Genomic DNA, 15,677 nt, shown 5'->3' with positions numbered 1-15,677 from the left:
CATGCGACGGTCACCTCCAGGCTTGATTATTGTAACTCGCTCTACGCGGGGCTGCCCAGAAACTCCAGCGGGTGCAGAATGCTGTGGCGAGGCTCCTTACGGGGTCCCTGCCATGGGACCACATTCATCCAGTGCTTTACCAGTGGAGTACAGGGTCAGATTTAAGGTGCTGTTTTTGACCTTTAGAGCCCTATGCGGCCTAGGATCCTTGTACCTACCGGACCGCCTTTAGGGGATTAGGTACTACTGCTCCCCTAACACCCCAAGACATCCTATAATTATGATATTTAAGATGGATCAGGAATAAATTCATGTCCCCAGAAATAAGACATCTGCTGGCCATTAATGAATCAATACTACATGTTCAAGGTTGAAGTTTCCCTTCAGTGCAGTTATCCATTTGCCTTTAATATCCAGCTTTTTCAGTGCCAAATTAGGATAGTCCAGCATCAGAAGATGGGCACGACATCAGGCAGCACATCATTATTATAAAGAACAATGGAGGTGGGTGTTTCCATCTGGGATTCCCATTTGCCAGTTGCTTTCCTTCCGCTTCTCCTGCTCTTTCGACAGTGGAATTTGCTACCAAGGAGTGTGGTGGAGTCTCCTTCTTTGGAGGTCTTTAAGCAGAGGCTTGACAGCCATATGTCAAGAATGCTTTGATGGTGTTTCCTGCTTGGCAGGGGGTTGGACTGGATGGCCCTTGTGGTCTCTTCCAACTCTATGATTCTATGATTCCATGCAATGCGGGGCATGTAGAGCGAGGTCCATCTCCATCTCCAAGAACATCAGCTTCCCTGAGCACCCATTCAGCTGACCCCAAGCGCCAAGCCTTGTCACTAGTTCTCTGACTGACCCAGACCACAGTCCCTGGAAAAGACGTAGACCTGGGTCTCACAGAATAGTCCATATGGATTCATGAAGATCTAGAGGTGGAAACGGGGGTGGATGGAGGATTATGATGCAGAGGATGGGAAATGGAGGATTATGATGCAGAGGATGGGAAAGGAATGATGAAGTGGAGAAAGAGAGGGCCTGTTGATGGACAGAGAGCAGCTGCCTTTCCTGTGAGGAAACAATTGATTTGAAAAGGCTGTATTCCCAGATCATGCTGCCTTATTAACGATGATTGAGGACTATGAAAGGTTGCTGATGCATTACTATCATTTGATGACATTGCATCTTCATTTCCTAAAATCTGGGAACATGGGTGGAGAATGTAGGAGACATCGAAATAAGAGAGGTTGCTAATGGCGCTTGATGTGTTCTTTTTTTCTTTGTTCTCTTCCTTGAAACCCAAACAGGACTTCTCTCAGCCCATTCTGAGGAAAGTGATGGAGAAGACAAGTCAGAATTTCGGGGGAGGGAGCAACTTTCATTTCACTAGAAAAAACCATTATAATGTGTGAAATGTGGAATATGCTTCACTGATTGAGCACACATAGCTCACATCAACTATCTCATAGAGCGAAGAAACCATTTAAAGGTATGGAGAGTGGAAAGAGTTTTACTGATAGTGGAACACTTAGAACACATCAGGGGAATCACATGGGGAAGAAAAGGTTCCAATGCAGGGAGTCTGGAAAGAGGTTCAATCAGAGGGTAAACCTCAATATACATCAGCGGTCTCACACAAGTGAAAAACTATATAAATGTATGGAGTGCGGACAGCACTATAGTGATAGTGGAAACCTTAGAAGACACCTACAGATTCACACAGGAGCGAAACCATTTAAATGTATGGAGTGTGGAAAGAGTTTTAGTGATAAGGGAAACCTTAGAAGACACCAACGGACTCACACAGGAGAGAAACCATTTAAATGTATGGAGTGTGGAAAGAGTTTTGGTGATAATGGAAACCTTAGAAGACACCAACGGACTCACACAGGAGAGAAACCATATAAATGTATGGAGTGTGGAAAGAGTTTTAGTGATAATGGAAACTTTAAATTACACCAGCAAACTCACATGGGAGAAAAACCGTATGAATGCATGGAGTGTGGAAAAAGCTTCCGTTTCAATGCAAAACTTAAAACACATCAACGGACTCACACAGGGGAGAAACCTTTTAAATGCATGGAGTGCGGAAAAAGCTTCAGTTCAAATGGAAACCTTAGAAGCCATCAACGGACTCACACAGGAGAGAAACCATATAAATGTATGGAGTGTGGAAAGAGTTTCAGTCACAGTGGTCACCTCAATATACATCTACAGACTCATACAGGAGAGAAACCATTTAATTGCATGGAGTGTGGGAAGAGCTTCGGTCAGAGTGGACAACTTAGAGGACATCTTCAGACTCATACAGGAGAGAAACCATTTAAATGCATGGAGTGTGGAAAGAGCTTCAGTTTAAATGCAAACCTTAGAAGCCATCAACGGACTCACACGGGTGAAAAACCATATAAATGTATGGAGTGTGGAAAAAGTTTTAGTGGTAATGCAAACCTTAGAAAACATCAACGGACTCACACAGGAGAGAAACCGTATAAATGTATGGAGTGTGGAAAGAGTTTCAGTTACAGTGGACACCTCAATAGACATCAACGGACTCATACAGGAGAGAAACCATATAAATGCATGGAGTGTGGAAAGAACTTCAGTAGGAGTAGACAACTCAATAGACATCTACAGATTCACACAGGGGAGGAACCATTTAAATGCATGGAGTGTGGAAAGAGCTTCAGTTTTAATGAGTCCCTTAGAAGACACCAACGGACTCACACAGGAGAGAAACCATATAAATGTATGGAGTGTGGAAAGAGTTTTAGTGATAATGGAAACCTTAGACAACATCAACGGACTCACACAGGAGAGAAACCATATAAATGTATGGAGTGTGGAAAGAGTTTCAGTCACAGTGGAAATCTTAGAAGACATCAGCAGACACATGGGAAAGAAACCATATAAATTTATGGCATGTGGAAGGAACTTCAGTCAGAGGGGAGCCCTTGATTTAAGTCAAGAAACTTACACAAGAGACAAACCATATAAATGTCAGGAAAGTAGATAGAGGGTCAGTCCTAGTGGAAGTCCTATATCAACAGACTCATGAGCAGGAAGAACTTTAATAGTTTAACCATACAAACCCATCAACAACTCAAGAGGAGAAGCAGTTTAAATGGAAAGATTTGCAGAAAGTGCTTTTGTTATAATGGAGTGTTTGAGAAACATCTTGGAACTCTCAAAAGGGAGAACCCATTTAGATATATGGAATGTGGGACGTGTTCCTCTCAGGGTCCACTCTTTTCTGCACAGCAATGAACTCAGCATGAAATCAGTCTTAAAAGCATGATTACAGGTAGGTAGCCGTGTTGGTCTGGGTCGAAGTAAAATAAAAAAATTCCTTCAGTAGCACCTTAAAGACCAACTAAGTTTTTATTTTGGTATGAGCTTTCGTGTGCATGCACACTTCTTCAGATACAGTGAAATAGGAGTCCCCAGGCACTTATGTAGAGAAGGGGTGGGGAGGGGGTGGGGATGGGGAGGGGGGATCACTCAGAAGGGTGGTGGAATTTGGTGATTGACTGACTGATAGCTGTTGATGACCAAAAACGACTGCAAATGGTTTTGCATGAAAAAGCAAGGGTTGAGATGGCTGAAGATCGCTTATCATGTATAATGAGATAAGAATCCGATATCTCTGTTCAAACCAGGTCCCTCCATGGTTTTTTATTTTAAAAGCATGATGTGTATGTGAAGTTATTGTGTTTATATGTAAAACTGAACAGTAATGAAATATTTAAGGCAATGTCTCACAATAGTCAGTATAATTTTAGATGTAAGATACCATTTGATAGAGAGGGGAAATCTGAATTGCTGGTGGGGAGTGAGGATTAGGGCTGGCCCATATATTAATATCTCGTCCAATACCAGCTTCTACGCCGGATTGCTCCTCTGCGCCGTAGCTCTAGGGGCGCGCGCTTTTGGAAAGGGAAGGAAACCCCCCCCGGTGGGAAAGAGAATCGGGAGCGAGGACAAAGAGGTAAAGGGGCCACGTGGGGGGGGGGAGAAAAGGACCCAGAGACCCCCGCCAGCTCTCCAAAGCGCCATTCGTGGTTCCCGTCGGCATGGTGTCGATCCCTGCACGCGTGCTGCGAAGGGGGCTTTCCTTCGTCCCTTAGGAGCCTTGGCAGCGGCCGAAATGGGGCGCCCACCCAGGGGGTCCCACGAGGACCCCCCCTTGCCCCGTTTCCCCCACGCAGGGATCCCTGAGACCCTCTGGTCTCTGCATGGAGAAAGGCGGGCCAGGAAAGGGTTAACGGGAGCGGCTGGATGGCTGCGTGGGAGACGGTTGAGCTAAATCCTTCGAAGACAGAGGTCCTCTGGCTGGGTCGGGACGACATGGGGTTGGGGGGCCATCTCCCATCTCTTGCCGGGGCTCAATTAGTGCCAGCTCCTTCTGTCAAGAGTTTGGGTGTAACCTTTAACGCCTCCCTTTCCATGGAGGCGCAGGTTACAGCCACAGCAAAGGTGCCATTTTTCCATCCCCACCGTATCAAGCAGTTGGTCCCTTACCTCTCTCACCCTGATCTGGCCACAGTGATCCGTGCGACGGTCACCTACAGGCTTGATTATTGTAACTCGCTCTACGCGGGGCTGCCCAGAAACTCCAGCGGGTGCAGAATGCTGTGGCGAGGCTCCTTACGGGGTCCTTGCCGTGGAATCACATTCATCCAGTGCTTTACCAGTGGAGTACAGGGTCAGGTTTAAGGTGGTGGTTTTGACCTTTAGAGCCCTATGCGGCCTAGGATCCTTGTACCTACCGGACTGCCTTTCCTGGTATGCCCTGCGGAGGAACTTAAGGTCCACAAATAACAACACTTTGGAGGTCCTGAGCCTCAATGAGGTTAGATTGGTCTTAACTAGGGACAGGGCCTTTTCAGCACTGGCCCCGACTTGGTGAAACACTCTGTCACAAGGGACCAGGGCCCTGCGGGTTTTGACATCTTTCCACAGGGCCTGCAAGACGGAGCTGTTCCGCCTGGCCTTTGCTTTGGGCTCTGTCTGACCCTTGTGTTCCCCCCCCCTTATGGTTTTGATTTATGGGCTACTTTTAAAATGAGGCTGCATTTTAAATTGTATTTTAACCCGTATTTTAATTAACTGTTTCTTTCTTTTTCTATTACGTTTTATTGGTGTTAGCTGCCCTGAAACCATTTCTGGCCAGGGAGGGTGGGGTATCAATTAAAATTTATTAATATTATTATTCTTAACCTCATAACCACTTATCCCACCACCTGCTCTCAGCAGAAAGGAAACTGCCTTATCAGCTAAAATGTTCCAGTTAGAGAATACAACAACTTTGAATCACAGAGCAAAACTACCAGAACCTTCTTGAACCAATAGACTAGGAATCATCTCTCTACATGAGACCAATACTTTTCTATGCCTGAAAAATGCAACCGTGACACTTTAAAGGTCAGCACCAAGAGTTTGAATTGTGCTCGGAAATGCGCTGAGAGCCAGGGAAGATCCTTTAGGACCAGTGATATGTGGTCCCGGCGGCTGCTCCTTGGTCCACATTCTTTGGAGTTTTTGAGTCACCTTCAAAGGTAGCCCCATGTTGAGCATATGGCAATACTCTGAGCAGGAGATAACCAGAGCATGCACCACTCGGGGGGGGGGCAGTCTGCAGGCTGGTAGGGTCTCAGCCTGTGTACCAGACAGCTGCCCTGGACCCAGAACTGACCTGCGTCTCCATGGACAGCTGTGAGTCCAAAATGACCCCCAGGCTGAGTACCTGGTCCTTTAGGGGCACAGTTAACCCATCAGAACCAGGGAGTGTCCCACACCTGCCCGCCCTCTGTCCCCCCAAAATGTTACTTCTGTCTTGTCAGGGTTCAACCTAAATCTGTTAGCCGCCATCCATCCTCCAACCACCTCTGGAAATGCACACAAGGCATTCACTGCCTTCACTGGTTCCAATTTAAAAGAGAGGAAGAGCTGGGAATCATCCACAGTTTCAGTTCCAGGATGAGGCCTGAATCCCAGTTGGAAGGATAATGGTGGCAGAAGCTTTCCTGGTCCTGCAGCCCACAAAAGTTCCAGGCACAATACTTTCATTAGCTTTGAAGGGGCCATAGGATACTTGGTGGTCTTTCCTTCAAAAGACAAATATTTGGAATACTTGACGTATGACAGGGGTCCCCAGACTTACCGGCGTTTGGGCCGGTTCCCACCACGCCAATCACGCGGCGGGCCGGAGGACGGGGGAGCGCGCGCCTGTGCGGGCCGGCGGGCGGGGGAGTGCGCGCCTGTGCGGGCCGGCGGGCGGGGGAGTGCGCGCCTGTGCGCATGCGCACGGGCGCTTACTGGCGCGGCGGCGCGCTTCCAGGGTGGAAAAAGCGCCGAAAATCCATTGTGCGCATGCGTATGGGCCTCCCCCGACCCGGAAGTGCACCAGAAATGACCTCTTCCGGGTCGGGAGAGGCCCATACGCATGCGCACAAAGGATTTTCGGCGCTTTTTCCCCGACCCGGAAGAGCGCTGCCGCGCTGCGCGCCGTAAGAGCGGGCAGCGACGGCGGGCGGCGGGGGTCGTCGCGGGCCGGATTGGCAGGCCAATTGGGCCGCATCCGGCCCCCGGGCCGTAGTTTGGGGACCCCTGACGTATGATGAAAATTGGACTTCTGTTTTCCTTATTCAACATCGGACAGACTTTGATACACAGGGCTGAGCTCATCTCTCCATCCGAAACTGCTGTGTTAGCAGCAATGGAAGCCTGGGCAGTGTGGTTGGGGGTCCTGGGCTGCCTAGAGAACAAGACCCTCTCCTCAGCCTGGCTGATATGGTCCCAAGGAAAGCAGAGCAGTATGTTTGGCACCAGTTTGGCTGCAGGAGTTGCTGGAAGGAGGTGTGCAGGACACCATCCAACGGTCTTAGAGAGGTTCTCCTCCAGAGCCTTTTCTTCTCCTGAGGATAACCCATGAGGCAGCAAAGGTTTAGAATCAGGGTTTTCCTTCTGGGTGGGCACCCTTTCTCCGTTGACAAGCCCCATCTTCCCTTCACTTTCCTCTGCAACATGGACAGAATCTGCCTTCCTGACTGTGAGATTCACTATTGTTCTTATCCTCTCCGTCCACCAGGGCCTGCCTTCACCTGCAGCAGAATTCCCCAACCCACCAAGGATTTGAGACCCATGAGCTATCACCTGGTTTAGCCGGCCGGTTGAAGCCGTTGCTTGGATCCTGGCCTCTGTTGCATGCTGGCAGCTTCTGGAAGCCACAGGTGAGCGCTGAGTGCAGGGTGGGAACACCTCCCCCCTAAAAAAAACATGTCGGCCACCAAAGGTACTACTGCTCCCCTAACACCCCAAGGCATTCTATAATTATGATATTTAAGATGGATCAGGAATAAATTCATGTCCCCAGAAATAACACAACTTCTGGCCATTAATGAATCAATACTACATGTTCAAGGTTGAAGTTTCCCTTAAGTACAGTTATCCATTTGCCTTTGATATCCAGCTTTTTCAGTGCCAGATTAGGATAGTCCAGCGTCAGAAGATGGGCACGAGATCAGGAAGCACATCATCATTATAAAGAACAATGGGGGAGGGTGTTTCCACCTGGGAATCCCAGGCTCCAACTGCTTTCCTTCAGCTTCTCTCCTGCATTCTCCATGCAGTGTGAGACATGCAGACGGAGGTCCATCTCCAAGAACAGGAGCTTCCCTGAGCACCCATTCAGCTGACCCCAAGCACCAAGCCTTGTCACTAGTTCTCTGACTGACCTAGACCACAGTCGCTGGGAAAGACGTAGACCTGGGTCTCACAGAATGGTCCACATGGACCTCCTGAGGCCAATGGGACTGTGCAGGGGATTCATGAAGATCTAGAGGTGGAAACGGGGTGGATGGAGGAATGATGAACCAGAGAAAGAGAGGGCCTGTTGATGGACAGAGAGCAGCTGATGATTGAAGATTATGAAAGGTTCCTGGTGCATTGCTATCATTTGATGACATTGCATCTTCATTTCCTAAAAGCTGGGAACATGTGTAGGAGGTGGGGGAATGTAGGAGACGTTGAAATAAGAGAAGGTGCTAATGGCGCTTGGTGTGCCCTATTTTCTGTGTTCTCTTCCTTGAAACCCAAACAGGACTTCTTCTCAGCCCACCCTGAGGAAAGTGATGGAGAAGACAAGTCAGAATTTCGGGGGACCGGGCACCTTTCGTTTCATTAGGAATAGACATCAAAATGTGTGAAATGTGTAATATGCTTCACTGAATGAGCACAAATAGCTCACATCAACTATCTCAAAGAGAGAAGAAACCATTTAAAGGTATGGAGAGTGGAAAGAGTTTCACTGATAGTGGAACACTTAGAACACATCAGCGAACTCACATGGGCAAGAAAGGATTCCAATGCAAGGAGTCTGGAAAGAGCTTCAATCAGAGTGGACAGCTCAATATTAATCTACAGACTCACACAGGGGAGAAACCATTTAAATGTTTGGAGTGCGGAAAGAGCTTTAGTCGGAATGGAGACCTTAAAATACACCTGCGGACTCACACAGGGGAGAAACCATTTAAATGTATTGAGTGCGGAAAGTGTTTTAGTCGGAATGCTGACCTTAAATTACACCTGTGGACTCACACAGGGGAGAAACCATTTAAATGTATTGAGTGCGGAAAGAGTTTTATTCGGAATGCAAGCCTTAAATTACACCTGCGGACTCACACAGGTGAAAAACCATATAAATGTATGGAGTGCGGAAAGTGTTTTAGTCAGAATGGAGACCTTAAATTACACCTGCGGACTCACACAGGGGAGAAACCATGTAAATGTATGGAGTGCGGAAAGAGCTTCAGTTGCAATCTAACCCTTAGAAGACACCAACGGACTCACACGGGTGAAAAACCGTATAAATGTATGGAGTGCGGAAAGAGTTTTAGTCAGAATAGAGACCTTAAATTACACCAGCGAACTCACACGGGAGAAAAACCATATAAATGTATGGAGTGTGGAAAGAGCTTCATTTCGAGTGGACAGCTCAATATTCATCTACAGACTCACACAGGTGAGAAACCTTTTAAATGTATGGAGTGCAGAAAGAGTTTTAGTCAGAATAGAGACCTTAAATTACACCAGCGGACTCACACAGGTGAAAAACCATATGAATGTATGGAGTGTGGAAAGCGCTTTAGTGAAAATGGAAACTTTAGAAGACACCAACGGGTTCACACAGGGGAGAAACCATTTAAATGCATGAAGTGTGGAAAGAACTTCACTTTCAATGTATCCCTTAGAAGCCATCAATGGACTCACACAGGTGAAAAAGCATATAAATGTCTGCAGTGTGGAAAGAGCTTCATTTCGAGTGGAGAGCTCAATTTTCATCTAAAGACTCACACAGGGGAGAAACCATTTAAATGCATGGAGTGCGGAAAGAGCTTCAGTGTCAATGCAACCCTCAGAAGGCATGAACGGACTCACACGGAAGAGAAACCATATAAATGTATGGAGTGCGGAAAGAGTTTTAATGATAATGGAAACCTTAGAAGACACCAACGGACTCACACAGGCGAAAAACCATATAAATGTATGGATTGTGGAAAGAGCTTTAGTTGGAATAGAGACCTTAAATTACACCAGCGGATTCACACGGGTGAAAAACCATATATTGTATATTCCTGCGTATAAGACTACTTTTTAACCCAGGAAAATCTTCTCAAAAGTTGGGGGTCGTCTTATACGCTGGGTCGACTTATACGCCGGAATATAAGGTAAATGTATGGAGTGTGGAAAGAATCATAGAATCATAGAGTTGGAAGAGACCACAAGGGCCATCCAGTCCAATCCCCTGCCAAGCAGGAAACACCATCAAAGCATTCTTGACATATGCCTGTCAAGCCTCTGCTTAAAGACCTCCAAAGAAGGAGACTCCACCACAATCCTTGGTAGCAAATTCCACTGCCGAACAGCTCTTACTGTCAGGAAGTTCTTCCTAATGTTTAGGTGGAATCTTCTTTCTTGAAGTTTGAATCCATTGCTCCGTGAAGAACTTCAGTAGGAGTGGACAACTCAATATTCATATACAGACTCACACAGGTGAGAAACCATATAAATTTATGGAGTGCGGAAAGTGTTTTAGTCGGAATAGAGACCTTAAATTACACCAGCGGACTCACACAGGTGAAAAACCATATAAATTTATGGAGTGCGGAAAGAGCTTCAGTTTCAATGCAACCCTTAGAAGGCATGAACGGACTCACACGGAAGAGAAACCATATAAATGTATGGAGTGCGGAAAGAGTTTTAGTGATAATGGAAACCTTAGAATACATCAACGAACTAATAGAATCATAGAGTTGGAAGAGACCACAAGGGCCATCCAGTCCAACCCCCTGCCGAGCAGGAAACACCATCAAAGCATTCTTGACATATGCCTGTCAAGCCTCTGCTTAAAGACCTCCAAAGAAGGAGACTCCACCACACTCCTTGGTAGCAAATTCCATTGTCAGGAAGTTCTTCCTAATGTTTAGGTGGAATCTTTTTTCTTGTAGTTTGAATCCATTGCTCCGTGTCCGCTTCTTTGGAGCAGCAGAAAACCACCTTTCTCCCTCCTCTATATGACACCCTTTTATATATTTGAACATGGCTATCATATCACCCCTTAACATTCTCTTCTCCAGGCTAAACATACCCAGCTCCCTAAGCCGTTCCTCATAAGGCATTGTTTCCAGGCCTTTGACCATTTTGGTTGCCCTCTTCTGGACATGTTCCAGCTTGTCAGTATCCTTCTTGAACTGTGGTGTCCAGAACTGGACACAGTACTCCAGGTGAGATCTGACCAGAGCGGAATAGAGTGGTATGATTTAGATGCTACACTTCTATTGATGCAGCCCAGAATTGCATTGGCTTTTTTAGCTGCTGCATCACACTGTTGACTCATGTCAAGTTTGTGGTCTACCAAGACTCCTAGATCCTTTTCACATGTACTGCTCTCAAGCCAGGTGTCACCAATCCTGTATTTGTGCCTTTCATTATTATTTTTTGCCCAAGTGTAGTACTTTACATTTCTCCCTGTTAAAATTCATCTTGTTTGCTTTGGCCCAGTTATCTAATCCGTTTTGAAGTGTGATCCTGTCCTCTGGGGTATTAGCCACCCCTCCCAATTTGGTGTCATCTGCAAACTTGCTCAGGATGCCCTCAAGCCCATCATCCAAGTCATTGATAAAGATGTTGAATAAGACTGGGCCCAAGACAGAACCCTGTGGCACCCCACTAGTCACTACTCTCCAGGATGAGGAGGAGCCACTGATGAGCACCCTTTGGGTTCAGTCAGTCAGCCAGTTACAAATCCACTGAAGGTAGCATTGTCTAGCCCGCATTTTACCAGCTTCTTTACAAGAATATCATGGGGCACCTTGTCAAAGGCTTTGCTGAAATCAAGATAGGCTACATCCGCAGCGTTCCCTTCATCTACCAGGTTTGTAATTCTGTCAAAAAATGAGATCAGATTGGTCTGACATGACTTATTTTTCAGAAACTGACTTTGAGTGATCACAGCATTCCTTTCCAGGTGCTCACAGACCGTTTGCTTAATGATCTAGAATCTTTCCTGGTATTGATGTCAGGCTGACTGGGCCGTAATTGTTTGGGTCCTCTCCTTTCCCCCTTTTGAAAATAGGGACTACATTTGCCCTCCTCCAGTCTGCTGGAACTTTGCCTGTTCTCCAAGGATTTTCAAAGATTATTGCCAGTGATTCTGAAATCACCTCTGCCAGTTCTTTTAATACTCTTGGATGTAGTTCACCTGGCCCTGGAGACTTGAATACATCTAAACTAACCAAGTATTCTTGTACTACCTCCTTACTTATTCTGGGCTGTGTTTCCTCTGCTGAATCATCTGCTCCATATTCTTCAGGTCGCGCATTGTTTTCTTTTTTGGAGAAGACTGAGGCAAAGAAGGCATTGAGGAGTTCTGCCCTTTCTCTGCCCCCTGTTTGCATTTCACCCTCTTCTCCTCTAAGTGACCCCACTGTTTCCTTGTTCTTCCTTTTGCTACGGACATACCCATAAAAGCCCTTTTTGTTGCTTTTAACCTCTCTAGCAAGCCTGAGTTCATTCTGTGCTTTAGCTTTTCTGACTTTGTCTCTACACGTGCTGGCTATATGTTTGAATTCCTCTCTGGTGATTTCCCCCTTTTTCCATTTTTTTGTACATATCCCTTTTAAATCTTAACTCAGTTAAAAATTCTTTAGATAGCCACCCTGGCTTCTTTAGGCACCTTCCATGTTTCCGTCTCATTTGTATTGCCTGAAGTTTGCTTTTAATATCTCGCTTTTAACAAACTCCCAACCATCAAAACTCACACAGGGGAGAAACCTTTTAAATGCATGGAGTGTGGAAAGAGCTTCAGTCAGAGTGGATCCCTTAATTTACGTCAACAAACTTACACAGGAGACAAACCATATAAATGTCAGGAAAGTAGATAGAGGTCCAGCCGTAGTGGAAGTTCTACATCAACAGACTCATGGACAGTAAGAACTTTAAGAGTTGAAACCCTACAAACCTATCAACAAATTCAAAGAGAAGCAGTTTAAATGGAAAGATTGCAGAAAGTGCTTTACGTAGTTACAATGAAGAAGAGTTTGGATTTGATATCCCGCTTTATCACTACCCGAAGGAGTCTCAAAGCGGCTAACAATCTCCTTTCCCTTCCTCCCCCACAACAAACACTCTGTGAGGTGAGTGGGGCTGAGAGACTTCAGAGAAGTGTGACTAGCCGAAGGTCACGCAGCAGCTGCATGTGGAGGAGCGGAGACGCGAACCCGGTTTCCCAGATTACAAGTCTACCACTCTCAACAACTACACCACACTGGCTCTCACCAGTGTTAATGGAGTGTTTAAGGAACATCTAGGGAGTCTAAATTAAAAGAAAAATAAAAAATAATAAGTTGCATTACTGAAATAAATGCACTTTTCAACAATATTCTAATTTTCCAAGTTTCACCTGTATAATGGAGTGTTTAAGGAACATCTAGCGAGTCTCACAGGGGAGAACCCATTTAGATGTGTGGAGTGCAGAACGTCTTCCTGTCAGAGTCCACTCTTTTCTTTACCGCAATGAACTAGGCAGGAAATCAGTCATAAATGTATGACGTGCATTATTTGAAGTTATTGTCTTTACATGTAAAACTGAACAGCAATGAAATATTGAAGGCAATGTCTCACAATAGGGAGTATAATTTTAGATGTAAGATACCTTTTGATAGAGAGGGGGAATCTGGATTGCTGGTGGTGAGTGAGGATTAGGGCTGGCCCATATATTAATATCTCGTCCAATACCAGTTTCTAGACCACATCGCGATAACCTTTGAAAAACAATTGATATGGCAATAAACCGTGAATCACAGTGTGTGTTTCTGGGATGTGCCTGGAAGCAGCCGGCAGAAAACTTTGCTTCGTGAAGCCCCTGCAGATGCTGAGTTGCTGACTTCCCTCCCAGACGACAGGAAGCGAAAAACACACCTCCATTGCAGTTTGTCATTCCAGCCTCTCTCCTCCCTTGCTCCCTTCTGCTGGTGTGTGTGCCTGACTTAGTTATCCTGTGTGGTGTATTTTTTTACTTCTGAAACTGGATTTGCTCTCAGGAGCTAAGTTTTGTTCCTCACCGGGGACCCAATGAGAACTGTATGCTTTGAAACCTCAATAAACTATTACTGAAGAAGTCCTGCTGCCTGTGTGTGTGTTTTTGACCTCTGCATGGGAATTGCTCTACACTTGGCCCCTTCCCCGCTGATGTTTAGTTTATGCCCTGGAGTTTCTGTACTCAAGCATGCAAGGTGTGTGTGTGTGTGTGTGTGTGTGTGTGTGTGTGTGTGTGTGTGTAAGCATGTGTGCAAGCAAGATGGGTGCATTTGTGTGTGACCAGTTTTTGCACCAAACTCTGTCACCTCCACCACTGCATGATCTCCAAACACTACCGGTACTTATTCACCAGAACTTCATCTCTGCCCCCTGCGCGTTCTGAAGAAAACTTAAAATGCTGCAATTTAATGGGAGATCCCCCCCCCCACAAGCCTAATTGCAAGAGGGGGAAGGAGTCTCCTGGTGGGTCTGTCTTCACTCATGAACCCCATGGGGCAGCCCCAGAGCTACTGCTTATTCTGGGATTTGGGGAAGATAGTATTTTTCCATAGTCCCAGATGTTATTACTCTTCCTGCCAGAGGACCACAGTGCATTGTTATCCTACTTATTTTCCTGTTGTTGCTGTCATGGACTGGCAGGGTGAAAGGGGTGTGTGTGTTAGTACGCTTTCCAGCCCACATCTTAAGCGTGTGCATGGGCCTGGTGACTGGAGCACCTTCACCGACCTTCTGATCACAGGAACATAGACACAGCATTCCTGGAGAACAGGTCCTGGTGCAGTGGACTCACATCTGCTCATTGTGAGCACCAAAGCTCAGCAGAGTAAAACAGAAGCAAAGCTGTGGAGGTTTTGAAGCATACCTAATTTACAAATCACTACAGACATGCATGAGAGGAGCAGCTCTCATACAACCATCTTTTCTCTACACAGATGAAAACGAAAACATTTTTGTTCCAGAGACAGAAGAACTGAAGAGCAGCTTCTGCCCCCTCCTTTCTCATAACATGAAAGTAAAAAAAAAAAGATCAGGCGATTCTTGCAATGGGAGGGGTGAAAATGCCAACAACCTCCCCCTTTTCATACCAACCATTGCAGAATCTTATACATTTGCAATTTATGTACATATGCACTCAGTTGTTCTCTGTTAACAACTTTAGTCAGTACATCCGCAGGAATTTCTTTCCCTGGCATGTAGGACGCTTTTACAATTCTTCTTGGGATGCATTCTCTTGCATGATGAAGCTTAATTTGTAGGTACTTTGTCCTCTGTTTGCACCCTTCAGAGTGGCGTAAAGCTATGCAAGCTTTATTGTCCTGATAGACTTGAACAGGACAGGTAACCTTCACTTTTACATCTTCACACAGCTGTAATAACAACTCTATGTCCATAAGGGAAAGAGTCAAAGTGTTAAGTTCCGCTTCGCATGAACTTATGCTTACCGTTGCCTGCTTTCTACAAGACCAATCAAATAGACATTGATTATACAGATAGCACACACCTGAAGTTCTTTTGCTATCAGTTGCATCACTCCCAAAACTGGCATCGGCGTAAGTTTCAAGACCTCCAGATTTTTGGCTTGTAAGCCTTAATCTGTAATGCATAGTGCCCTTTAAATATCTCGCTATGCGTTTCAGTGCCTTCCTGTCTTGAATTGTGGGATGATTTGCATATCTGCTGAGCAGATTCACACTAACAGCAATGTCTGATCTAGTACACCTTGCGATAAAACTGAGTTTACCTAATACACTTCTGAAGAACGTGGTATCAGGAAACACATCAGCAATATCGTCATGTTGGTAACCTGTAACCATGGTGGTGTCTACAGCATTGGCATCACTCAGGTTCAACTTTTCAATTACATCATTGATTTTACGCGACTGATGTAGTAAAACATCACCCTGTGTATTCCTCGCTACCTCTAGAGAGAGATAATTGCTGACTTCTCTGAGATCTTCCATATCAAAGTGTTTGTGGAGCTTTGTGAGGGTGTTTTCTATATATATTCATTTTCCCATAAAAACAAGATATCGTCTACAAAGCACAAGCAGTAGAGCTTGTGCTGTTTACACTCTTTCACA

At 45.7% G+C, this 15,677-nt stretch overlaps 2 protein-coding genes across 2 annotated transcripts; both read left to right on the top strand.

The window, feature by feature from the left end:
- Positions 1–1,479: 1,479 nt before the first annotated feature.
- Positions 1,480–3,420, top strand: LOC118077815 (zinc finger protein 665-like). Its single transcript, XM_035101540.2, has one exon. The coding sequence runs from the start codon at positions 1,489–1,491 to the stop codon at positions 2,908–2,910; it is 1,422 nt and encodes a 473-aa protein (XP_034957431.2). The 5' UTR covers positions 1,480–1,488; the 3' UTR covers positions 2,911–3,420.
- Positions 3,421–7,104: 3,684 nt separating this feature from the next.
- Positions 7,105–15,326, top strand: LOC118078815 (zinc finger protein 709-like). The gene is made up of 2 exons (XM_060279290.1): positions 7,105–7,229; positions 8,099–15,326. Exon 2 carries the CDS (start codon positions 8,227–8,229, stop codon positions 9,640–9,642), a length of 1,416 nt encoding a protein of 471 aa, XP_060135273.1. The 5' UTR covers positions 7,105–7,229; positions 8,099–8,226; the 3' UTR covers positions 9,643–15,326.
- The last annotated feature ends 351 nt before the right edge of the window (positions 15,327–15,677 follow it).

The sequence above is a fragment of the Zootoca vivipara genome, chromosome 10 (genome assembly GCF_963506605.1).
Source record: "Zootoca vivipara chromosome 10, rZooViv1.1, whole genome shotgun sequence".
Classification (NCBI taxonomy): domain Eukaryota; kingdom Metazoa; phylum Chordata; class Lepidosauria; order Squamata; family Lacertidae; genus Zootoca; species Zootoca vivipara.
The sequence above is the reverse complement of the archived record's forward strand: the minus strand, read 5'-3'. Positions and strand labels throughout refer to the sequence as shown.

Bases quoted from the DNA above. Each gene is read 5' to 3' on its own strand.
- LOC118077815 (XM_035101540.2), top strand. From the start codon at position 1,489: ATGGAGAGTGGAAAGAGTTTTACTGATAGTGGAACACTTAGAACACAT.
- LOC118078815 (XM_060279290.1), top strand. From the start codon at position 8,227: ATGAGCACAAATAGCTCACATCAACTATCTCAAAGAGAGAAGAAACCA.